Below are 23,794 nucleotides of genomic sequence, written 5' to 3' on the forward strand. Positions count from 1 at the left end.
GGAGCACAGGCAGCATATGGTTTAGCTGGCTAATCACACACTGCAGTTAATGATCAGTGAATAGTTGAACTGAATAGTCAACAAGCGACCTATAGGTTCAAAAGGTGTTCATCCGAACTATCAAACAAATACTTAGCAACAATGAATATATATTCAGAAGCCAGGATCTCTTAAATTATTCACGAACAAATAACTACATTTGTTAGATAATTTGCCTCCTACTGACATACTGCATGTACTACACTACTATACATTTTTGGCATATGGACATGGCATTGCATGGCATTACAAATGGATGTCTAGACCACAACTGTTGATGTTTTGCTTTTCCTGTCCTTTTAATACATATAACTTTATTTCCTAAATTGTTTTTGCATAAGAACCTATTAACTCTGCTAGGTTTCAGAGTAGCAGCCGTGTTAGTCTGTATCCACATAAAGAACAGGAGTACCTGTAGCACCGCAGAGACTAACAAATTTATTTGAGCATAAGCTTTGTCTCCTGTCTTTACCGGGATTAACTCAAGGGAACAACAGAAGTAAATTGAAAATAGACATTGCACACTTGCCAACTACAGTAGTAGATGTGCCAAGTGTCACATAAGAATATTTCCATCGCCATGTTAACTAGGGCTGGGTGAACTAGTTTGAACGGAACCAAATCTGAACAGACCCTGAACATTTCTTGTCATTTGAAAAAGGTTAACTTTATTTATTTAATTTTCCCAATGCTCTGCACATCCTATGCTGGGTCATCACTTGTAGTGAAAAATGGTGAAGTACGTTGAGAAAGGTTGTTCATGGGGTATTTTTGACTAAAATATATTTAAAGTTATATGAAAAAGGCGGTTTTCCCCTCTATCCCTGCAATAATACATCCAGATGTATTTCTAGACAAAAGTTTCAATCAGCTCTGAATTTCTGGATAATTATCCAGACCAAACCTCTTGATGGTCACCCATCATTTAATGTTGAATACCTTGGCTGGGTAGCAACAGAAGCCAGCCAAGGCTCCACATTTCCTTCAGGTCAGACACTGGCCATCCTGATTTAAGAAAAATATTTGAAAAAAATATAGGAAGGTTGATCAGTATTTTCCACCCACTGAAATGCAAATTGATAACATGAAAGTGAACACAATATGATATTGCAAGAAAAGACTGTGCAAAATATTTCCAAATTTCAAATTTTTCACTAGAGAATTAGATATCAATTTTTTCAAACTTTTATTTATTTTTATTTAATATGAATTATTTCAATTTTTTTCAAATATATTTTAAAATGCATTGAAACAAAAACCCCATTCATACAGTCAAACATAAAATGACTTACTTCTTCAGGCTTCTGTTCTTAACAGACACAGAATTAAGCAGCACAAACCCAGCACAACCAATCCCTTTCCTTCCCACTAAATTACAATTCTCTTTATAAATTAAAATCAAGGGTGTGATGCTATAACAGATTGCCAGCTCAGGCTAGACGAATAGGGCAATACACTGATGTGTGTATATCAAAGAAATGCTAAAGAGGTCATAGCATTTTACATTTACATTTTACATTTGCTCTAAAATTCATGAAAATTAATGAAATGTTAATGACATTGTCTTCACTTACCTATAAACCTGTTGATTGCTACTCCATTACATTATGTATTTCCTTGTCCTTAGTTAATGTATGTATTTCCTTGTCCTTAGTTAATGTATGTATTTCCTTGTCCCTAGATCAAACAGATGTATTAGCGTTTAGATGTGACGTTTCAGAGTAACAGCCGTGTTAGTCTGTATTTGCAAAAAGAAAAGGAGTACTTGTGGCACCTTAGAGACTAACCAATTTATTTGAGCGTAAGCTTTCACTTCAGAAGTGAGCTGTAGCCCACGAAAGCTTACGCTCAAATAAATTGGTTAGTCTCTAAGGTGCCACAAGTACTCCTTTTCTGTTTAGATGTGAGTTCACTTAATATATAAAACTCCCTGATACTTAATGAAAGATTGTCTGAATGGCTGTATCTAAATGCATTATCTCTAAATTGCCCATTAAACGGGATTGGAGCCTCAGAACTGTAAACGATGAAACATTAACCTCAAAGCATGGGTCTTTGCATTCAACAATGGGAAATCCACAAACTTTGTCTGCAGGTAGTCAACAAAGCAAGAGCCCATGCTGTGCTGAGAACACTTGCCAGACTGTTTTCAACTATAAGAAGGAACCCTGGGAGCGACTTTACATCTCTGGGCTGACGAATTCTGACAGGATGGAATTCTGAGCAAGTGGACAGAGGTCCCCAAAGCCTTTCTGGGTAACAGAGACTTCTGGAGAACTAGCAGACACTACCTCTCTGATAACATTTGGACTACAAACTTAAGATTCACCTGGAATGTATTTTACCAGCTTTAACCTCTCAATAAAACTCATTTCTTTTTCTTAGGGTATATCTATACTACCTGCCAGATCGGCAGGCAGCGATCGATCCAGTGGGGGGGTCGATTTATCACGTCTAGTCTAGACACGATAAATCGACTCCCGAGCGCTCTCCCATCGATTCCTGTACTCCACTGCCACGAGAGGCGCAGGCAGAGTCGACAGGGGAGCGGCAGCAGTTGACTCACCGCACTGCGGTGAGTAGGTCTAAGTACGTCGACTTCACGTAGCTGAAGTTGCATAACTTAGATCGATCCCCCCCAGTGTAAACCAGGCCTAAGCTAATAAATCTGTAGTTAGTTTACTGGAGAAAATTGGCTACAGTGTTATTTTAGGTGAGATCAAGAGTATCCACTGACCTAGGGTAAGTGACTAGCCCCTTGGGGTTGGGAGTAACCTAATGTGTGGTGAACTTCAGTTTTAATAACCTGTCATCATAAAGTCCAGTCTGTCTGGGTGGTAAAGTAGGGGCTGGAGAGCCTAAGGGGGACTGTCTGGCTCCATGGTAAGACTAATATAGTGATCCAGGAGTGCACACTTGTTACTGGTTTGGTGAAATCTAATAATAAAATATGCTACCAGTTTGGGGTGTCTGCCCTGTTCTCTAACAGTCTGACCTGAGATTGGCATTCATAGCTGTGACACTAGGGTTCTGTCACATACAAAGGATACACACACAAAAATTAAAAAAACAACAATAAGGAGTCCTTGTAACACTTTAGAGACTAACAAATTTATTTGGGCATAAGCTTTTGTGGGTTAGAACCCACTTCATTAGATGCATGGAGTGGAAAGTAGAGGAGCAGGTATATTTTATACACACACACACACACACACACACACACAAAGTACATGAAAAAATGGAAGTTGCCTTACCAAGTTGGGGGTCAGTCTAACGAGACAATTCAATTAACAGTAGAATACCATGGGAGGAAAAATCACGTTTGTAACGGTAATAAGGGTGGCCCATTTCAAACAGTTGACAAGAACAGTAAGTTCTTGTGAGTAACAGTAGGGTAAAATTAGTATGGAAAAATAGGTTTTGTAATGACCCATTCACTCCCAGTCTTTATTCAGGCCTAATTTGATGGTGTCCAGTTTGCAAATTAATTCCAGTTCTGCAGTTTCACATTGGAGTCTGTTTTTGAAGTTTTTTTGTTGAAGAATTACCACTTTTAAGTCTGTTGTTGAGTGACCAGGGAGGTTGAAGTGTTCTCCTACTGGTTTTTGAATACTGTAATTCCTGATGTCAGATGTGTGTCCATTTGTTCTTTTGCAATAGAGACTGTCTGGTTTGACCAATATATCAACAACAGTATGTGTCCTAAAGTGTACCTAGCTCCAAAGCTTCCACCCACACTGAGCTAAGAGACTTAGGCTCAGATAACAATACAGAGTCCCTGGTCCCAATATGGAGTTCCTGGTCCCATCCTGGTCTAGATGCTGAATAGATATATTTTCAATTTGTTGGTTTATATGTCTCTCCATAGCATAGGCTCTATGGAAGCACGTGGACCTGTCATATATTGTTGTAGTAAACTTTATAGTCCACTGAGCAACATTATAAACACACACAAATTCCTCTGGCTCCTACAGAACACAAAAAGTTTGACTCCAAGTACTTAATGATCAGTAATATTTAGACCTTCTGTAGCATTTTTAATGTTCGTAATCTGCTTTGAAAAATATCTATAACAGCACTATGAGTGCAGTAGGTATTACTTCTATTTTGCAGAAGGGAAAGTGAAGCAAACAAGTGGGTTGTTCAAGGTCACAGAGAAAACTCTATCAGAATTAATACTCTGGACTTCCCAATCCCAGTGCAATGATTAAAACCTCTTTAACCACATGCTCCCTCTCCTGCCAGAACACTAGAAATAAATGTTTATGTCAAGTTGTCTGGAGTGACTCAAACATGAATACCAACCTCAGGGCAGACAGTTACAAACCAGGGCACAAACCCCAAACTGGTTGTGTGTTCTATACTTAGATTTCACCAACCCAGTATCAAGTGCGAACTCCTCAAGCCCTGTAACAGCCTTAACATGGAGTCACAGACAGTCCTCTTGGGTACTCTGATCTATCCTGCCACCAAGGCAAGCTTCCTTTGTGATAGCTGGTCCCTTATACCAAAAACCACAATAATATTCAGGTTACTCCCAGTCTCAAAGGACAAGTCACTTACCCCAGGTCAATTGCACACTAGATCTCTCACCAAAGTCAACAACGCTTATAGTCAATCCTATAATAAATAAAGATTTATTAACTAGGAAAAATAAATTAGAGTGGTTTACAAAAGTTAAAACAGGTGAATATGCACACACAAATGAGCTACAGTTTTAGGTTCCAAAAGGTAGTAAGAGTTGCTGTAATATGCAAGGAACTGAAGAACTCCTGCTTAGAAATCTTTGCCCCTCAGAGTCCAAGCAGCATAGAGGTAACAATTTCTTCTTGACAAGGATTTTGAATCTCTTCCTCCCAGAGTTCAAGCTGAGGGGACAAGTGCTTGTGTCTTCTTCATAGGTGTGAGGGCAGCAATCAACGAAGTATTTTGTCCATTGATGTTCCATAATGGCTTGTTTGGTGCCTATGGGCCTTCTTTTGTAGGAGAGGAGATGACACTCTTGTCATAAGCAAGTATTTCACATTTGGTAATGCTTCTCTCACTCCTGTAGGGGTTTACAGGTTTAGAGCAAACACTTTTATAGTTACAGAGCAAACACTTAATTACCACCTTATAACATGGGAAACAGATATCGTAAATGAGATTAATGCACACAGCAATTCACAAGCATTTCATGAAATCTAAACACTAAACACATTTTTATAAATCTAATACCTATTTTAAGAAACACTAACACACAGGTGAGCCAGACCAGTTTCCAGCTATACATTTGTCAGTGTTCAGTGGGGCCCATGGGCCTTGGCATGAGAGGGCACCTGGTCTGTCAGCATCACAGTTTACATACCATAACACATTGTCAGAGCACAACGATATCTAACTTTAAGATTATTTGCCTCCTTATACTCTTTCCTCTTGTTTAAAAAATTCTGTTGTCATTTCTTTTGGGTTAATCTTTAAAATTATAGTTCAGAATCTTGGAAGTTACAGGTTATCTAAGAAAAAAATTCTTAGATATTGGAGTCTGTGACCAGAATTATTCTAAACTATGTTTTCAAATTGTTGCTTTGTGATGTTTTGTTTATCAAACTCATCTGCATTCCTCCCAGGAAGTGCTATTTTAGTGTTTTATACTCCTGCTCATCAACATAGTATCTGAGTGCCTTCCATATAAATTCAATAGCAATTACAAAGTCTGTAGTGGCTTTCATCCAATCTCCAGCACTTCTCCTTTTACATGGTCAGAACTCTGCTTGAGGGAGGTTGGGAATAAGATGGGTGTTTGAATTGTGAGACAGTGCCTCTTACAGTGAAACAGCTTTCTCAAAAAGGAAGAGTTTGTAAAGTTTCCTAAAGATGGTCAGACACTGGATTCACCTGATCTCCTTTGGAAGAGTGCTCCATAGCCAGATCCTCTCTTGAGAAGATGTTTTGTACCCAGCTCTCACGTACTTTGTTGTGGGCTTTGTCGTCTGCTTTGTCTCTGAGGAGCGCAGTTGCCTCAGTGATTCATAGAGTGAAAGTCTTACGTAGCTAGAGCTCAATTCATTAATTGCTTTGAAAATTAGGACCAAGGCCTGAAAGTGACACCAGAAGCTGACTAGAAGCCACTGAAGAGATAGAGTACAGTCCTGATATCCTTACCTTGGGCAATGGAAAAGGCAGGCAATTGCATTCTGTACCAACTTGAGCCTGTGCATTATCTTCACATTCAGCTTCAGATATAATGAGTTACAGTAATCCAGTCTGATGGATTACCGTAGCTAGGTCCTTGTCTGTGAGGAAGAGATTACGTTTCCCAGTGGACTGGAAGTAAAGAGGCACGTTTGGAAAGTGATGCTACCTGGTCATCCAAGCTCATTGAGGAGTCAGACGGGACCCTGGCACTTCACACCACTTTGATAAATGGGGGCTATATGCCTTTAAAAGAAGGCAGAGCCAATGTCTTGGCCAGCTCTTTGAAGCATTTCCTGTTTCTGACCAGCATCATTTTGGACTTGTCCGAGTTCAGCTTGTAGGCATGCTGGCCTTTTAGCAGTGATGGAGGATGCATCACTTGAGAATGAAGAATACAGACATAGACATAGAATATCAGGATTGGAAGGGACCTCAGGAGGTCATCTAGTCCAACCCCCTGCTTGAAGCAGGACCAATCCCCAATTTTTGCCCCAAATGGCCCCCTCAAGGATTGAACTCACAACCCTAGATTTAGCAGGCCAATGCTCAAACCACTGAGCTATCCCTCCCCAGCTGAATGCTATCAGCATACTGTAGGCAGTTGAACCCACAACAGCTCACTATCTCCCCCAGTGGTCTCAGGTAGATATTGAAGAGAAGTGGGAATAGCATGGATCCCTGCAGTTAACTGTGTCAAAGGCTGCAGAGAGGTCCAGCAGTAGGACATGGAGATCTTATCTGTATCCATAAGAAATCTTTCAGTGCAACTAGAGCTATTCCTGCTGAGCCTTGATCTGAGCCCTGATTGTGACGAGTCCAGGATGCTGGCTAACGTCATGCTGTTGGAGTTGGAGCTGGGTGGTTACTATCCTTCTCAATTATTTTGCCCAGAAATGGGAGCTTAAAGATGGCAGTTGCAAATATTATCAGGGTCAAGTGTTGGCTTCTTGAGGATTGACTGAACCGTTCTGTTTTTTCCAAGGAGGATAGTAGCTGTGCTTCTCTCAGGGACCCACTGCTGAACTCAAACCCTGCTCATTGCCCTCAGCTGATTCAGCTAATGAATCCAGTCTCCTGATTGGCTGAAAACTCCAGTAGGCACAATCATAACCTCCAGCAGCCCTGGTTCCCGAGCGGCTCAAACTGTAACAACCAGGAGGTGCGTGGCCTTGCCTAATGGTCAGGGCAAGAGGCTGCCTTAATGGATAAAACAGAGGTAGCGAGGCCATGTGGTCAATTCCAGGAGGCGTGCCAGAGCCAAGAGCCAGAGACCAGGAGCCACGTTGCACTCAGAATAATAATACCAAGTCCATGGAGCAAGCTGGAGCTGGGAATCAGGCATTAGAGCCAGACTATCAGCTGTGGTGGGCACAGGAGCCAGGAGTGGGGATTAGGAGTCAGGTGTAGGAAATCAGAACCAGGGACAAGGAGCAGAAGCAGGGATCTGGAGTGAGGGCTGGGAGAAAGAAGGGAGCTGAGAGCAGGAACAGGAAGCAGAACCAGGGGTGCTTGATAGTGTTCCATGCCTGCCGTGAGGTCCCAGGGAGGCTGCAGGGTTTAAGACTGTGCCTGCTGGAGTCTTCAGGGAATCAGGAGCTTGGGTTCATTAGCTGAGAGAAACAACCAGTCTAGGTTCAGCTGTAGTTCCCGTAGAGCTCCTCTGGAGGAGGCATTGACTATTCCCATTTGTAGCAGCCATAATTCTTCTCTGGCTTTTACCTGCCAGGTGTGGAGAGGATCTGTTTCAGAGATCGTGGCTCTAATATTTTTCACAGCTTCTTGAGCATCTTTATATGCGATGGGGCCAAGCTCAGTCAGGGGTGGTGGGGCGGATAATACAATGTGGTCAGGGTGGAATTTTCCTTCCCAGTTAGCTCCATAAGTAATCTGTTGATCTTATCGGTGAAGTATGCCGACAGCTTTTTACAGTGGTTAGCAACTGGGTTACGCAGTCTGAATTGATTAGCCGATTCTCTAGGTAAAACAGTTCTGCTGGGCATGATTTTGCCATGTTCATCGTGAAGGATTAGGAGGCTCATTTTGCCTCCTTTGCTGCCATGCCAGAGTCTGGCTGTAAGTGATGTTTGTGCTGCTGACAGAGGGATTCAGAGTGGCTTTTGAGCCACTGGCATTCTAACTTACTACCTGCGTACATCATCTGCCATAGTTCATCTGTGAACCATGGTGATCTAATGAACTGATGTGAGGGAGTGGATGGTTTGGGGCTAACTAAGGCAGTGGCTCTCAACCCTTCCAGACTCCTGTATCCCCTTCAAGTCCAGATAGTGCAGAAAAGATTAGAGTCAGCTCCCTATGTTTTGAACCCTTATCCAAATCAAACCCAATCACCAAACCTTTTGAAAGTTCTGTCATCGTTAGTTGCAAAAAACCCCACAAAGTTGATTGTTTGGTGTGTATTCTTCTTCTAAGAGTAACTTGGATGTGATTATTATTTGATTTAACTTCAACAATAAAACAATATTCCACATTCCTGTATGTACTAACCACACCCCAAAATTAAATTCCTCCCCTGGTTTTACAAAACCAAAAATCATGACCTCCCAAATAATTCATAGATTCCAACATAAGAAGGGACCATTGTGATCATCTAGTCTCACCTCCTGTATAACACAAATCACAGAACCTCCCCAGAATCATTCCTACAGCATATCTTTTAGAAGAAACATCCAATCTTGATTTTAAAATTGTCAGCTATAGAAAATTCACCATGACACTTGGTAAATTGTCCCAATGATTAATTACTCTCACCGTTAAAAATTTACACTTTATTTCTAGTCTGAATTCGCCAAGATTCAACTTTCAGCCACTGGATCATGTTATACCTTTCTCTGCTACACTGAAAAGCCCATCATCAGATATTTGTTCTCCATGGAGGCACTCATGGACTGTAATCAAGTCACCCCTTAACCTCCTCTTAGTTAAGCTAAACTAATTGAGTTTCTATCTAGTAGTCTATCACTATACAGCAGGTTTTCCAATCCTTTAAATCATTCTTGTGGCTTTGCACCCTCTCCAGTTTATCAATAGCCTTCTTGTATTCATGGATACCAGAAAGGGACACAGTATTACAGCAACAGTCACACCAGTGTCAAATACAGAAGTAAAATAACCTCCCTACTCCTAGATTCTCATTTATGCACCCAAGTATCACTGTAACCCAGACACCTCTTGATGCCAAATGGCAGAAGATGCTACGGGTTTACAGGGATCCTCTGGGTCAGATATATGCATATTAGTTCACTAAAGTGTGGCAAGTAAGGTCTCTACCAAGAGGCAGTAGCCCACTGGTCATTACAATCATTGCGAAATGTACATAAGAATAATATTTAAGTTATGTATCTATACTGAAAATTATGTTCTTAAGGTCTTGGAGAAGACAACATGCCTCGGACAGGTTCCTTTCAGGCAGGAGGTAACAGATGTTAATTTTTCAGTCTGGTCATAGGTGTATTGTGTATTAGTCTGCTTCACAATGGAGGTCTATGTACATACTTAGCCTGATGCTAATCCAAAGATTGCAAAATTGACAAGAGAAGGAAGGCACGGGGGGAAAAAAAAGTCAGCTAGGGTGTTCTGTTTATGAAAAAGAACAAAAGGACTGTCCTGATATAGGAAAAGGTACCTTGATCCTTTACTGGGGAAGCAAGCTGACATTGTGTTCTGTCTCTCAGAAGAGTGGGTAATAGCAAACCTGGCAGTAAAGTGCTAGCGAGCAATACTTTATTAGACATGATCGTATCTTGTAAATAAGTCTAGGCTCTAGAATGTGTTATGATTTTATTCTGTGTGTGACCATTTACTTCCAAAGCTGTTTCTCACTGTCACTTGAATCTCTATTCTTTGTTAAATAAACTTTATATGGCATTTCTCTATAGATATAGCTAAGTGGTAATCTGAGGTGGCAAGCTGGGGTGTACTGTTTCTCTGGAAGCACCAAATCTCTGAGTGTTCAGTGGATCAGGGACTGGACACTCCAGGGAGACACTTGTAGGGCTCAGAGGTTGCAGTGTGCCTATCACTAACCTGTGGAGAGACAACAGGGCCTGTGTAGGCCTAGATGGGAGTGCTTCTGTTGCCTGTGGCTGGTGGAATCGAGGAGCTGACCCACAGTAGGCACAGACAAGGCTTTTTCATGCTAAGGGCAGGGGGTAGTGAGCTACCTCACAATTCTGGGCACTCCCAGGAAGCATCACAATCACATTAGCCCTCTGGCCATAGCGTTGCACTGGGAGCCCACCCCCAAATCTTTTTTCAGAGTCTCTGCTTTCCAAGATAGAGCCCTCCATTCTGTAAGTATGGCCTAGTCTTTGTTCCGAGATTTACACATAGCCATATTAAAATGCCTATTGTTTTCTTGCACCCAGCTTTCCTAGTGATCCAAATATCAGTGACCTGCCCTCTTCATTATTTACCACTCCCCCGAATTTTTGTGTAATCTGCAAACTTTATTGGGGATGATTTTATGTTTGCTTCCAGGTAATTAATAGTAAAGTTAAATAGCGTAGAGCCAAGAACCAACCCGAGGCACCCAAATATAAACACGCCCACTACATGATGATTCCGTTTACAATTACATTGAGCCTGTTAGCCAGCTTTTAATCCGTTTATTGTGAGCCATGTTGATTTTATATCATTTTAGTTTTCTGATCAAAATGTCATGCAGTACCAAGTAAAATGCCTTACAAAAGTCTAAGTATATTATATCAACACTATTACCTTTATCAACCAAAGCTGTAATATCAACAAACAAAAAGATCCTGTCAAACTAACTCAATATACCTTCCATAAACCCATGCTGATGTGTTACATCGTTATTTTCCACAGAAATTCACTCATCACATTATCAAGAAGATGTAATTTTTCAATTTCTACACTTACTTTTGGTCAGATGCAAATTTTTTACATTAAACAGAGAACAACTCTGGCTGTTAGCCATTTTTAGGTTTCGTTCCATTCTGCTTCACACAAACGCACTTCGCATCTTCTCCACTTCAGTACCTTGTGGAGCATGAATAAAACTAATAAAAACAGCAGACGTAATGTTTGGCTTTCAGCTTAATAAATGAATTAAGTTATTACACACTTTTCTCAAATTTGCTTTAAAAGATTTAATGAATGTAAAGTATCCATTTAGATAAAAAAAGAACACCTGACACAAATAATTCAGACACACAGACTTCCAAGCACACCAAGAGAGAAGCAGCCAGTAACTGAAGTGGACAGTTGGCCCATTACACAACAATGCACATAGCAATTCTGCTCAGCAAGGAAACCCGGTGCCAGGAAGGAATACCACTGTTAACATTAGCTTTTCTACTGCAGATTTTCATTTTCAACCCAGATTAGAGCAGTAGAGCTGACTGGTCTGGCACTATTCGAAAGAGACACACACACAGTACAATCCTGTAACACTATTTTCATTTACGAATTCCAAACTCCCATTTCATCCTGTCACTCTCTTTGCATGCAAGACAAACATTCCAAAAAACCAGGACTCCTAAGTATTTTTTCAAACTGCCATGTATGGGACAACAAGAGAGGTAGTTTTCGCAAACTAATAAATCCGATCTCACCTTGTATTAAGTTAATTTACAGATGGCAGATAATTCTCTGTATTAACCCAGATGCCATATGATTAATTCTCTGAATTAGCCCAATCCTACATCCATGACTTCTATCTGAGGGAAACTGACTGAATTCATGAGTACTATGAATAAACACACTTGGATTCACTATAAGTTTAACTTTGCTAATTACCAAATGTTAGTAATGCTAATTCATAGTACTAGTAAGATGGGAAATAACAGTTTGGTTAAGATAAGTGCAGACCTAAGCCGTCACCCAAAACTTGAATCAAGCTCAGATAACTTTTCCCCTGCATTAATCTCCCGTGCCCCTAATTTTCATGTGTTTCCGCAACTCTTTGTTCTGGAAGCAGTGAAATATTACACCTGAAGAAAGGTTTCTCTCACAATACTGCTGACATTATTAGAAGCAGCAAGTACAAGAGTCTTATGAAAGAGCCTGTTGAGAGATGTTGCAGAACCTGAAATTTTTCACATTTGAAATAAGGCTCCAAAACATTGGGGGTAATGATCTGAACAAGATTCCTTGAGCTTTTGAGCACGCCCTGTCACTAGCAGCAGCAGAATTATAGCTGTGTGAGTAGGCGGGAAACAAAGTGTATTGCTGCACAGAATCTGGACCTTCTCTCTGATAATTTTATGTACAAGTCAGGGATAAATAAGACCAATCCTAGTGAAATGTTTCAAAACTGCTTCAAATCAACCTTAGATGATACCTATAATATATACCTTTTCTTCAGAGGTATGACTGAAATTGTTCCATGGGCTTACAGCTGTATGTACTGTGTCACAAGCTCTTTACCTCAAGTTTCTCGATCTGGAAAATGTGAGTTAAATCAGTATTATTATTCCTAAGTGTGGTAACGTTTATGAAGCATTTTGGTTTTTTATTTTCAGTGTATTACATGGGGAGAAGTGTATCATGAGAAAGCAATGCATGAAACCGGTGACTATGTTTTCCTCCTTATGTTCATCAATTTTGTACGAGGAAAAGTCAACATTTAGTACTGAAACTTTCATCTTTTGACTTGCAAACATGCTAACATTTTAGCTACAAGACTTGAGTCTTACCTCAGACACATTACCATACACTGGATCTGTAACACTCTATGACTTTGTTGTTGACCAAAATTTCACTAATTGCCTCAAATCCACCATTTGTTGATATCAACGAAGTGCCTGCAATATGATTTTTGTCCATTTCACAATACATTTTGGACCATATGGGCTACTTTATGAAAGGTTCATGGGATGCAAGAATGTCAGCAAAGGAAAGAAATCTGGCAGTAATTCTCAGTGAGCATGACAAATTACTTTAAGAGCTTGGCGGGGGGGGGGGGGGGGGAAGGGGGGAAGACATGGAAATTTATGGAGGCCTTCCAATGATGTCAAGGAAGTCTGCAGGTAAGAGCATATGAAAAATGCCATGTGTTGTGTATGTTCCACTAGTCTCAGATTCTGAAGTTGGCGTTATGATTTTGTTCCTAAAGATAGTGTCAAGAAAGTTTTCCCCCAGATTTTCCTGTTTAATGGCTTTATTTTCAAGCCATATAAAATAAAAAGGTTTTTTCTAAATGCAATGAACATGAAGCTCACCAGTGAAGTTTTTCAAATGTGGCCTTGGAGTCCCTCAAGGAAACAGATGAATATCACTGCCTGTTCTGATGTAGAACAAAATTTTTTTACTGGTTGGATTATTTTTGTGGAAGGTCATTCTTTAACTGCTTACATTTGATTCAAACAAAAGCACTGTTTTATGTTGGAACATTATGTGCTGCACTTAACTTAACCACTCCAAGTATGGTTTTATGCGTGGAAAGAACCTTTGCTACCTTTTGAGGTGATGAATACTTATTACACGAGCACTCGAAAGCAACAGAAGCTCTCGGCTTTAGTTGCATTTTCAATTGATATTGTTTTTGACTGAAATGGCAAGGTCAACTTTTCTACAACCCGAGTCCACAAAAGGGGGGGGGGGGTTAAAAGGAGATTAATCTTTAAATAGGTTAAAGTGTAACTCCTTTCCTACTTGTTATAAAATTTCACAATGTAAAACTATAATAAACTAGCTTCATGCCCTGCTATTGTCCCCATTTTGCAGTTGGAGAATTGTTTCTCCCCCTCCTCCATAGTTCTGATTAATTTGCAGACCTGTGCTGTGGGCTGCAATCCAAGTATTGCCAACCTCAAGCATTCAAAAACCATGACACGAGCTTAAAAACAATGAGATTTTTTTTTTAAAATTAATACACTTTGGTTCTATTTACTGGTTTTCTGGTTTCTGAGCATCTAGAGTACAGTTTAGTCAAGTTTTCTCTACAACTATGAGGGCAAGTCACATGATGCCAGAAGCTGGGGCTTTAAGAAAAAACATCAAATATGGAGAAATGTTAAAATTATGAGAGTCGATGACACTAAAATTAGCTTGTAACATCATTAGGCACTGGCCACAGACATCGTTAGCACTTCACTTCCAAAGGCTCCATCTGACATCTCTGACCAAGTTGAAATGCAATAAAACAGAACATGAAGGTCGTATGGTTGAACTATTAAATCTCAAACAGGAATATTCAAAATAATTTACAAAATATAAAGTATGTGTGTCTGCAAAAGTAAAGGACCTAAGAGCTTAAGTTCTCTCTTAATTCACTGACTAGACAGGCATAGCGCAGACAGTCAGAATTGTATGCTTCCCTCCCTCACCCCACACATGCTGGGAGAGGGTTAATATGGGCAGGAAAGGATGAATATGGACCTGAAAAGCCAGTTAACCTGCCTGCCTGCACTGGAGGGTGGGCAGGGCCCAATTAGAAATAAAGCCCAGCTGGCGGACAGTAGGGCTTGTTGCCATAAAGTGTTGGGTTAGCCCAGATGAAGGGAGGAGACCCAGAGGAGAAGATGTAGAGAGGCCCCTCTCTCTGTGAAGCAGCCTGAATGAAGGCTGAACAGACAAGTGATTCCAGGCTCAGGGTGCTGTTTTTGGTGTTAGTGACAAAAAGGAAAATAGAATGTTTCAAGTAAAATGTTTCAGGTATTCCGTATGTGTATTCATTTTTCACTAACCTCCTAGAACGTTCTGGAACTTTGTAGGATCTTGTGGAACCTTCCGGACTTTCTGAGAACTACATTTTCTTTGAACCTCCTAAAATGTTGTCAGCCATGCCCCTGTGGGCATATAAGTGGCGGGGCGTCACCAGTCAGTTAGTGAGATATAAGAATGAAGTGAAGTGAGAGCTCAGCTGCAATATTGTGAACCTTGTTTTACTGTGTAATTGTGAAAGTTCAAGTCTTAAAACACAAGTATAGAGTGTAAGTAGCGACTAATAAAGGACCTATTTAATGAGACGCCAGAAATAGCTATTGAACCCTTATCTGCGCAACAATATAAAAAATACTGTTACTTCTTTTGCCATGCTTAATACATAATGTTTGATGATTTTCCAAAACTGAGAAACATAGACTTTTGCTCTCCCTAATATTGCCTGTTCTCCCCCGTAGAAAAGAAAAGATGCCCTGAAGAAGCCTTCAGGAACTCAGTACAGGAAGCAAAAAACTCAATTACAATCTAGTCTGCAGCAAGGGGCAAATTTGATGGGAAAACATATGAAACAGAACAACATAGATCAGGCTTTAGGCAGTATCAAACCTCTCAGTGCAGAAGAAATTGAGGAACAAAGAATAAATGATGGAAGTCCTATTACTAAGGAATTAGCAGATTTACCTTAAGATAAGGAATAGGTAAATGAGGAAAGCGATGAAGAATCGTCCAGTTTTCCTGGCGGCGTAAAGGAAAGTGATGATAAAGAAGAATGTGGCTCACATGAAAAGAATAATGACAAAGAAAAATCTGGTTTACATGAAAAGGAGGGAAACGATAAAGAAGAATCAGCCTCGCATGAAGACATAAATAGCAGTGAGAAAAATTGCACACCACAAATCGATACATCAGATCCTGCTTTATTGCCAGTGATCCTAAACTCTGCCAATATTGATCATATAATTTTGAATAAGCTGGGCAAAATCGAGGATATGACATTTCCAGTTAATGAGCAGAAGCGACACTATGGAACAGTGCTCAAAAATGGTGAGAAACTGAATTGGCATTGGCTAGTTTACTGAGAATCAACTGACAAAGTGTTCTATTTTTGCTGCAAAACATTTGACAAGAATGCCAAATCGTTGTGTGCATTTTTTGGGTACAATTACTGGAATAACTTAGCTGATGCTCTAAAGCAACATGAAAAGTCACCCAGCCATTTTACAGCCTACTCCAAATGGATGGAGGTCAAATCCAGGATCAAGACAAATAAATGCATACATGCAGAAAACCAGTGCATTATTATTAGAAACCCAACATTAGAGAAACTTGCTTGAGTGTATGATCTCAATTACTGTGTTCCTTGCAAAGAATAATTTGGCTTTCTGGGGCTCATCGGATAAATTGTTCCCAAGCAGCTCTACCAAATTGTTATGTTCAGTGAAATACGAGAATGTCATGCGTGAGCACCTACATCGAGTAGTTTGTAAAGAAGCTATAGACCATTACTGCAGCAAAACAATTCAAAACGAATTGACTGGCCTTATGGCAAGGAAGATAACATATTGGTGCAGCTCAGTAAGTACTAGGCCATAATAATGGACTGCACTCCTGACATTAGTCCAAGTGAAAATATGTCATTTACAGTAAGATTTATGGACAACGAGGATGGCTGTATCCAAGTAAAGGAAAACTTTATCTGTTTCTGGTCTGTAAACGACTCTAATGGAAAAGGCTAACAGAACTGTTTATGAACATTCTGAATGAGAATAAAATAAAGTTTCAGGACTGTCATAGCCAAGGTTACAACGACGGCACGAACATGAAAGGAAGAAACAGTGGCGTACAAACAAGGATCCTTGCCCCAAATGATCCAAGAGCTTTTTTCATGCCTTGTGGCTGTCATTCCCTCAACCTGGTTGTATGAGGTGCAGCGTCATCATCTTTAGATTCAGTATCTCTCTTTAGAGTACGGCAAAGAATATACGTCCTGTTTTCAGCATCAACCATCAGATGGAAGATCCTCACGGACAATGTTACAAATCTGACTATGAAGCCATGAAGCTTCTAAGTAACACTTGCTGGGAGAGCTGCATGGACAGTGTAAGACCAGTGAGGTACCAAGTGCCTGAGATTTATGATACCCTGATGGAACTGGCATAGTTGAGTAAAGCTGAGGCCGGAATGTGACACAAGGCGCAAACCAAAGTACTGACTTCAAATTTCTGGTCTCAATTGTGGTTTGGCATGATATCCTGTTCCACGTAAATGTTGTAAGCACAGACATTGTGACCACTACTACCTTGATGAGATGCTGCCTTGATTTCATTGTGGCCTACAGAGACAACGGATTTGAAGATGCCATCACTATCACCAAAGAAATGGCAGAAAACTTAGGAGTTGAGCCTGTCTTCAAGGAAACTCATATTCATCAGAAGAGGAGACTGGTTACGAGGGCAGAGATGAGATGATGGGACGCTCAGAAGAAAAATTCAAGAAGGAATTTTTTTTGCCTAGTCTTTGACACTGCTCGAATGTCCATTGAAGAGATTCGGACAAATGAAGCACCATGAAAAGACCGGGGGGGGGGGGGGTTATGACCTTAGTAAAGTGTTGGCAGACAGGAAAACACTCTTGAACAATTGTACGGACCTTCACCAGACACTGATCCATGGGGAATCTTCCGATGTCAATGATAAAGACTATGTTGAATTGGACAACATCCATCACATTTTGCCACACAGGAGCTTTGCCACTGAAAGTTCTCCAATTCATTCATGATGCAGAGCTGAAGGATACTTTTCCTAATGTGTGGATAGCTTTGAGGGTTAACATTCTAAGACTGTCACCTACTGTAACACTATTTAATACTGGTCCACCCAATGTTGGTGCACAGTTCAATTTCTTGATGTGAGTACATTTCAGTTATTCTTAAAATGAAAAGGTTTCTATAAGCTTAGAGGAAATGATTTTTTTATTTGCTCACATATGGCATGAATAAATACAGATTTACAGATCCTAGCATGCAAATTTATCATCTTACATGACTGGGATAAATCATGCATTCAAATCATTCAAAGTCATGAAATGCAAATGCAATAAAAATAGGTATTGAACCATTTAACACATGGAGGGTGGAGCGGGGGGACGACTGAAGATGTTCCTCGTCTGGGTGCCATTTGGTCTAAGGCCTGCCCTGCACATGACAATATACATGGTAGATGCATCATACCAAGGTTTTGCATTTTTTCAACTTGACTCATGCTTCTGATATGAGAGGGGGTATGACATTAATACATAATGTAATTTTGGTGAGAAGGCATTTAGATTTAAAAATTAAAATCTCAAGCTGTTGGGACAGGTAGAGAAAAAAAGAGTAAGGGAGGAAAATGAGGTCCTATTGAAACAGAAAACAAATCCAGTTTTGGTTACAAGAGCAATGATAATCTCACCAGCCTGGGAAAGAACCGGTGCCACACCAGGGTCCATTTCAGGCTGTGAAAATAGGCTGCAGCATGTGCTTGGTGACATAGAAGGTGCTTTCAACTTCTGAAATGTGCCCAGGGCCTCATAGAGAGCAAATGGAAGGTCCAGCTATTGGTACGGTCCAAATGGAGTGACAAATGCGGTTATATCCTTGGATTCCAGGGCCAAGGGCTTTCCGCCAGTACTTTGGTGAGGTCCAAGATTGGTTCTATACCCAGCCTTTTCTAATATATCCAACATCTCGCCCACCTAAGACATGGGATAGGAATCACGTTCTCCTTCCTGAAATCAGTCAAGGAACAGATACTCTTCTCCAGTTTTGGGACCAGCAAAGTCAGGCTGCACTACTTCCTCTAGGACTCTATTACCCCTAACCGGAGCAGAGTCTAGTCGTTCCCATAGATAGAAGGCATACTGGTTCGCATTATGGGTTGTGGTACCTTGCTTACGCCAGGCCTCTTATTAGCGGTCCAAAATACTCCAAGGCTGTCTCTCCTATAACAACTCAAATGGTGAGAAATCCAGGAAGGACTGTGGGATCTCTTGGACTGTAAACAATAAGTACAGCTGCATCCTAACCCAATTTTGGGTTTGGCAATCTCAGTTTTTTGCAGCATTCCCTCCAGTGTCTGTTAAAGTGCTCTACTAGCTAGTCTATCTGCAGGTTTCATAGAATCATAGAATATCAGGGTTGGAAGGGACCCCAGAAGGTCATCTAGTCCAACCCCCTGCTCAAAGCAGGACCAATTCCCAGTTAAATCATCCCAGCCAGGGCTTTGTCAAGCCTGACCTTAAAAACCTCTAAGGAAGGAGATTCTACCACCTCCCTAGGTAACGCATTCCAGTGTTTCACCACCCTCTTAGTGAAAAAGTTTTTCCTAATATCCAATCTAAACCTCCCCCACTGCAACTTGAGACCATTACTCCTCGTTCTGTCATCTGCTACCATTGAGAACAGTCTAGAGCCATCCTCTTTGGAACCCCCTTTCAGGTAGTTGAAAGCAGCTATCAAATCCCCCCTCATTCTTCTCTTCTTCTTTTTCACACAGGTTCTTACCTATCTGCTGACAGGTACACACCAGACAGAGACAATGCAAGCATTAATGCATTACACACTTTGCACAGAGGCTGTTACATGCTTCATAGCTGCTGCATGCCCCTGAGAGAGTTGAACCTTAAGCTTCACACCTCTGGGTTGGAGTTCTGGGAGAGGGTGCATTTAAGTAGCTAGGGTATTTCAGGAGTCCATGCTGCCCCTTCCTTAAGTCCTCTGTTGAGTCATGTGAAAGGCAGGTAGCCATTAACTTTTATTTTTAAAGAATGAGGTTATCTACTTCTTGGGATAGCTCAGAAATGCAGAGAATCAAAGTACTGAGTGGAGAAAGCAGGAAGGCTGAAAGAGTGGAAGTACATGGGAAAGAGAGCATAAACCAAGGAAGTGGGAAACCAACAAATTATGTGCAGTATGAGAATACCTTATTCCTGACCTAATGGAATAAATTAGATTGCAGAACACTAAAAGCAGAGAGGAGTATTTTGTCTATGAAGTTCCGTGTACATCCATGCTGCTATTTGAATAACAATACTTTATTTTACTCAGTTTACACTCTGGAAGCTTAATTCCTTTTGGTTTCTAACTTTTATTAATAAGATAACAGAACAGAATGACATGACATGACATACAGACAACATATGATTACAGATTCTCCATCCCCCTCCTTTGAGAGGATATGGAGTAAACAGTGTAGAAAATATAACTTTATTTTGTAGTTAGCAGTAGTATGAAGGTTGAACTGTAACTCTCAAAAGGGTGAAAAAGAAGAGAAAAGGATAGAATGGGCAGAATTGGAAAGGTTCTCAATGTTTTGTACATGTCATAATTAATATAATTTAAACTAGATTTGAGCATTCCAAATAATCAAGAGAAAGCTTTCCAAAGGTCATAACTGGCCCTATTGTCCTGTAGGTTACTCTCTCATATGGCTCAGCATTTGAAAGGATCATGCTCTATTCTATACCATAATGAAGGAGGTCTTTCCAACACCCAAGAAAAACTCCCCAACCATCTTTCAGAAAATTCTCTACCTTCTTTTTGTGCTGATTGCCTTCTCTGCTTGTTATTTTGAAAATTAATATTTGATGGCTTATACACATCACTGCATATTTTATTTAGAATAAAAATCATAAGATAGGAGATACAGCATCAGTTTGCAGTTCTTCAATTCCCTGAGGCATATCATCATGAAGACAAAGTACCAAATATAAACTGAGTGGGTAAATATGAATTGAAGGAAACACAATAGTTATTAGAATTTTTAATAGCGTCAGAAAAATGGAGGAGGTACAGGCCTGTTCGCACCTAACTGGTTTGATGGCCTACTTAATTTAGACCACTAATGCACTAGGATGACACAAATCACTCAACAGTAATATGTTTGCCCTTTTAAAGAACAATAGCACTGGCTACTTCCAACTGGAATAACAGCAGCATTCGATCGGAACCAGAAGGATGGGGTTATCTACTTCTTAGGATAGCTCAGAAATGCAGAGAATGTAGAAGAATGCAGAAGTAGAAAATGTAAAAAGCAAGAGAAAATGAAAAGTACATTTAAAACAATATATTAAATAAAATAACTCTACAAGAATTTAAGAATTTTTTTTAAAATCATGTTATGGATTCACAAATTCAACAACTACTAAGTAAGCTCTTGAAAATTTAAATCCACTTGTGCCCCTCTAAAATCCAGTCTTCCTTGCTCACACACTCTGGCTTTCCCCCTACCTTGAGAGAAGGAAGGGACTTCTGGGAAATTGTTTCTAGAGCGACAACAGGCTTTTCAATACAGCATTTTATAATTTTTTGTTTTTAAAGTAAAATTCAGTTTCTTTGTGCACAGTGTTGGATTGATGGTCCTAGAAAATGAAAAAGGCTAAAAAAGATTATTGTAGTTAATATCTTAAGACACTATGGCTAGGGTTTAAAAAGAGCCTGAAGGAGGGGAGTTAGATATCCAAATCCCCTGAATTTCAATGAAGCTCAAATGCCTAACCCCCTTAGGTGACCTAAGGGCAACAGGTTTTTGTCCCATTAACAAATGCCCTCAGTCCTCCAACCCAGTGCCAGTGTAACAGAAGACGTTCCCAGATTGTGGTTCATGGAGCACTTCTTGTACTTTCCAGAGAGCTGGTTAGTCACATTTCCTCCTCCTTCCAGCTACTAAATCTCATTACAATGCAACTATAGTACACTAAACATAGTCCTAACAGGACTTTGCCATGGAAGCAATAGCTGCCACAAGGATATTAGGAATCACGAAAGGTGGGGGGGAGTAGGTAAGGTGGTCTGCAAGATTATCAGAAGGAAGCTGTCCATAAGACAATCTCTCTAAGAGACTTACACAATGAAAAGGTCTGCTAACCCCTAGTACAGAGGAAATGCAAGAGCTCCCTCGAGTTGGGGGCAAGGATATTACCATGCTCACCTCATTCCCCTCCAAGAGGGGCCCCCAACCTCTCATCCTTCCATCTCACCCACTTTTTTTTAATACTCTACAGGCACCAACAGCAGCTCCTCTGCCTGGCATGGGTTGCTATGTTTTCACACATCCCTGGGGTGTGCTCTGTTCCTGCCCCTCTTCTCATTTCAAGGGATAAGAGGGGATCACCATCTTCTACTGCCCATACAGTCCCCAGGGAGCCAGCAAGATGAAGACTAAGCAGAGCGGAGTGTGAATCAAAACCCTGGAGCCAAACACCCCTGTTGCCAGTCCCCAACATCAGAGGAGAGGGGGACAAAACCCAGAACTAGGGGAGGCACCAGGCATAAGCAAACTAAGGAACTGTTTAGGGCCCCACGCAGGTCTGGGGGGTTGGTGGAGAAAGGAATCTGATTTATTTACATGAGAATGGCCATACTGGGCAGACCAAGGGTCCATCTGTCCCAGTCTGGCCCTGCAGCCAACAGAGGCCAACGCTTGATGTTTCAGAGGGAATGAACAGAAGAGGCGATCCTCCAGCAATCTATCCCCTGTCGCCCATTCCCAGCTTCCGGCAAAACTGAGGCCAGGGACACTGCAGCATGGGGTTGCAGCCCTGATGATCTTGGCTAGTAGCCATTGCTGGACCTACTGATCCCCCCCCCCCAAATTTAAGATAAACTTTCTAACAGGTGTTAGAGACCGTGCTGGGTCTGGCTAGGTGCTGGCTGGTGGAAATAACGCAGTCCGTATTGGGGGAGGGGGGAGACCATCCCCCAATGAGCTAGCCCCGCCTGTGCCCAGCACCCGGCTGCTCCCCGGGCTGGGCGCAGGGTGGCAACCCGGGCGCCGCTCTCCGCCCCGCTCACCTGCGTCGTAGAAGGCGTCCAGCACCGCCGTCTCCCCGAAGTCCAGCTCCCCGAAGTTGACCGTGGTGAGCTGGGCTCCCTGGGCCTCGCAGGCTCGCACCAGGCACTGCAGCGCCCCGGCCGCGGCCCCGGCTCCGGCCCCGGCCCCCGGGCTGTCGTTCAGCACATACACGGCCCGCAGGGAGCGCTGCCGCGGGGCGGGGACGCTGCCTTCGCCTCCCGGCCCCGCCGCCGCCGCCTCGGCCCCCGGCTGCTGCTCCGCTTCCCCGCTGAGGGAAGGCAGCGGCTCCGCCGCGGGGCCCCGGCTGTGCTCCATGGCGCCCGCCCCGCGCTACATGGGGGCGCTGCCCGGCCCCGGGAGGGTGACGACGGCGGGGGGGAGGGGGCTGCTCCCGGGCAGGTGCCGGGGGAAAACTTCTCCGCAGAGCGGCCGCTTAAGTCGTCACGGTGGGGCAGGGAGCAGCGGCCCCCGGCTGAGCTCGGCGCCGCCCGCGCTGGGGCGACTGGGGAGAAGTCTGCTCCCGCCCCGGGCGGAGTCAGCTTCGCACCGCACGGCGGGGTGCGGGGCGTCAAACAGCTGGGAGCCGGGGCGGGGCCCAGGGGCAACACTGGAGCCGGGGGGAGGAACCGCGGTTGAGAGCGGGGCCCGGGCGCTGCAGGGCGCGGGGCAGCGGAGAAGCCGCCTGGGATTTGGGCTGCGGCGGCTGCAAAAACCCAGGGTGGGGGGCGGGGGAGAATTTGCCCCTCGCAGGACGGTTCATCTCAGCCCCCGCTGCGCTCCCCAGGGCGGTGCCGCCAACTCCGGCCCCTCCCAGCGCCAGGACAAGGCGGCTCTTCCCCGCCCCAAATAGGGTGACCAGATGTCCCGATTTTATAGGGACAGTCCCGATAATTGGGGATTTTTCTTACATAGGCGCCTTCCCCCGCCCCCCCCCGCTCTGTCCCCATTTTTCACACTTGCTGTCTGGTCACCCTCGCCCCAAACCGTGCCTGCAGAGCCGCCAGTGGGGGCAGCATCTCACCTGCCGCCCCTGCCGCGGGCTCCTGGCCAGACCCCAGTTTTCTGTTCAAAGCCTCCCCGTCCGGGGTCTGCAGAGCCCCCCA

The 23,794-nt window shown here is 42.5% G+C and overlaps 1 protein-coding gene across 4 annotated transcripts in view; it reads right to left on the reverse strand.

Moving 5' to 3' along the window:
- MAP3K15 (mitogen-activated protein kinase kinase kinase 15) overlaps positions 1-23,374 on the reverse strand; it is a 135,764-nt gene extending 112,390 nt beyond the window's left edge. For 2 of the 4 annotated variants that reach the window (XM_084618279.1, XM_084618278.1), the window contains exons 1-2: positions 22,691-22,815; positions 1,614-1,716 (exon numbers count right to left, since the gene is read on the reverse strand). Coding sequence is in view for 2 of the 4 variants with exons in the window: in XM_084618277.1 (XP_084474403.1) it covers positions 22,691-23,006 (316 nt within the window). In the remaining 2 variants the exon portion in view is untranslated. Of the gene's footprint in view, positions 1-1,613; positions 1,717-22,690 lie in introns of all 4 variants that reach the window. The other 2 variants (XM_084618277.1, XM_084618276.1) reach the window with 2 other exon arrangements.
- Positions 23,375-23,794: the final 420 nt, after the last annotated feature.

This window comes from Lepidochelys olivacea (assembly GCF_965140295.1).
Source record: "Lepidochelys olivacea isolate rLepOli2 genome assembly, chromosome: 1".
Taxonomy (NCBI): domain Eukaryota; kingdom Metazoa; phylum Chordata; order Testudines; family Cheloniidae; genus Lepidochelys; species Lepidochelys olivacea.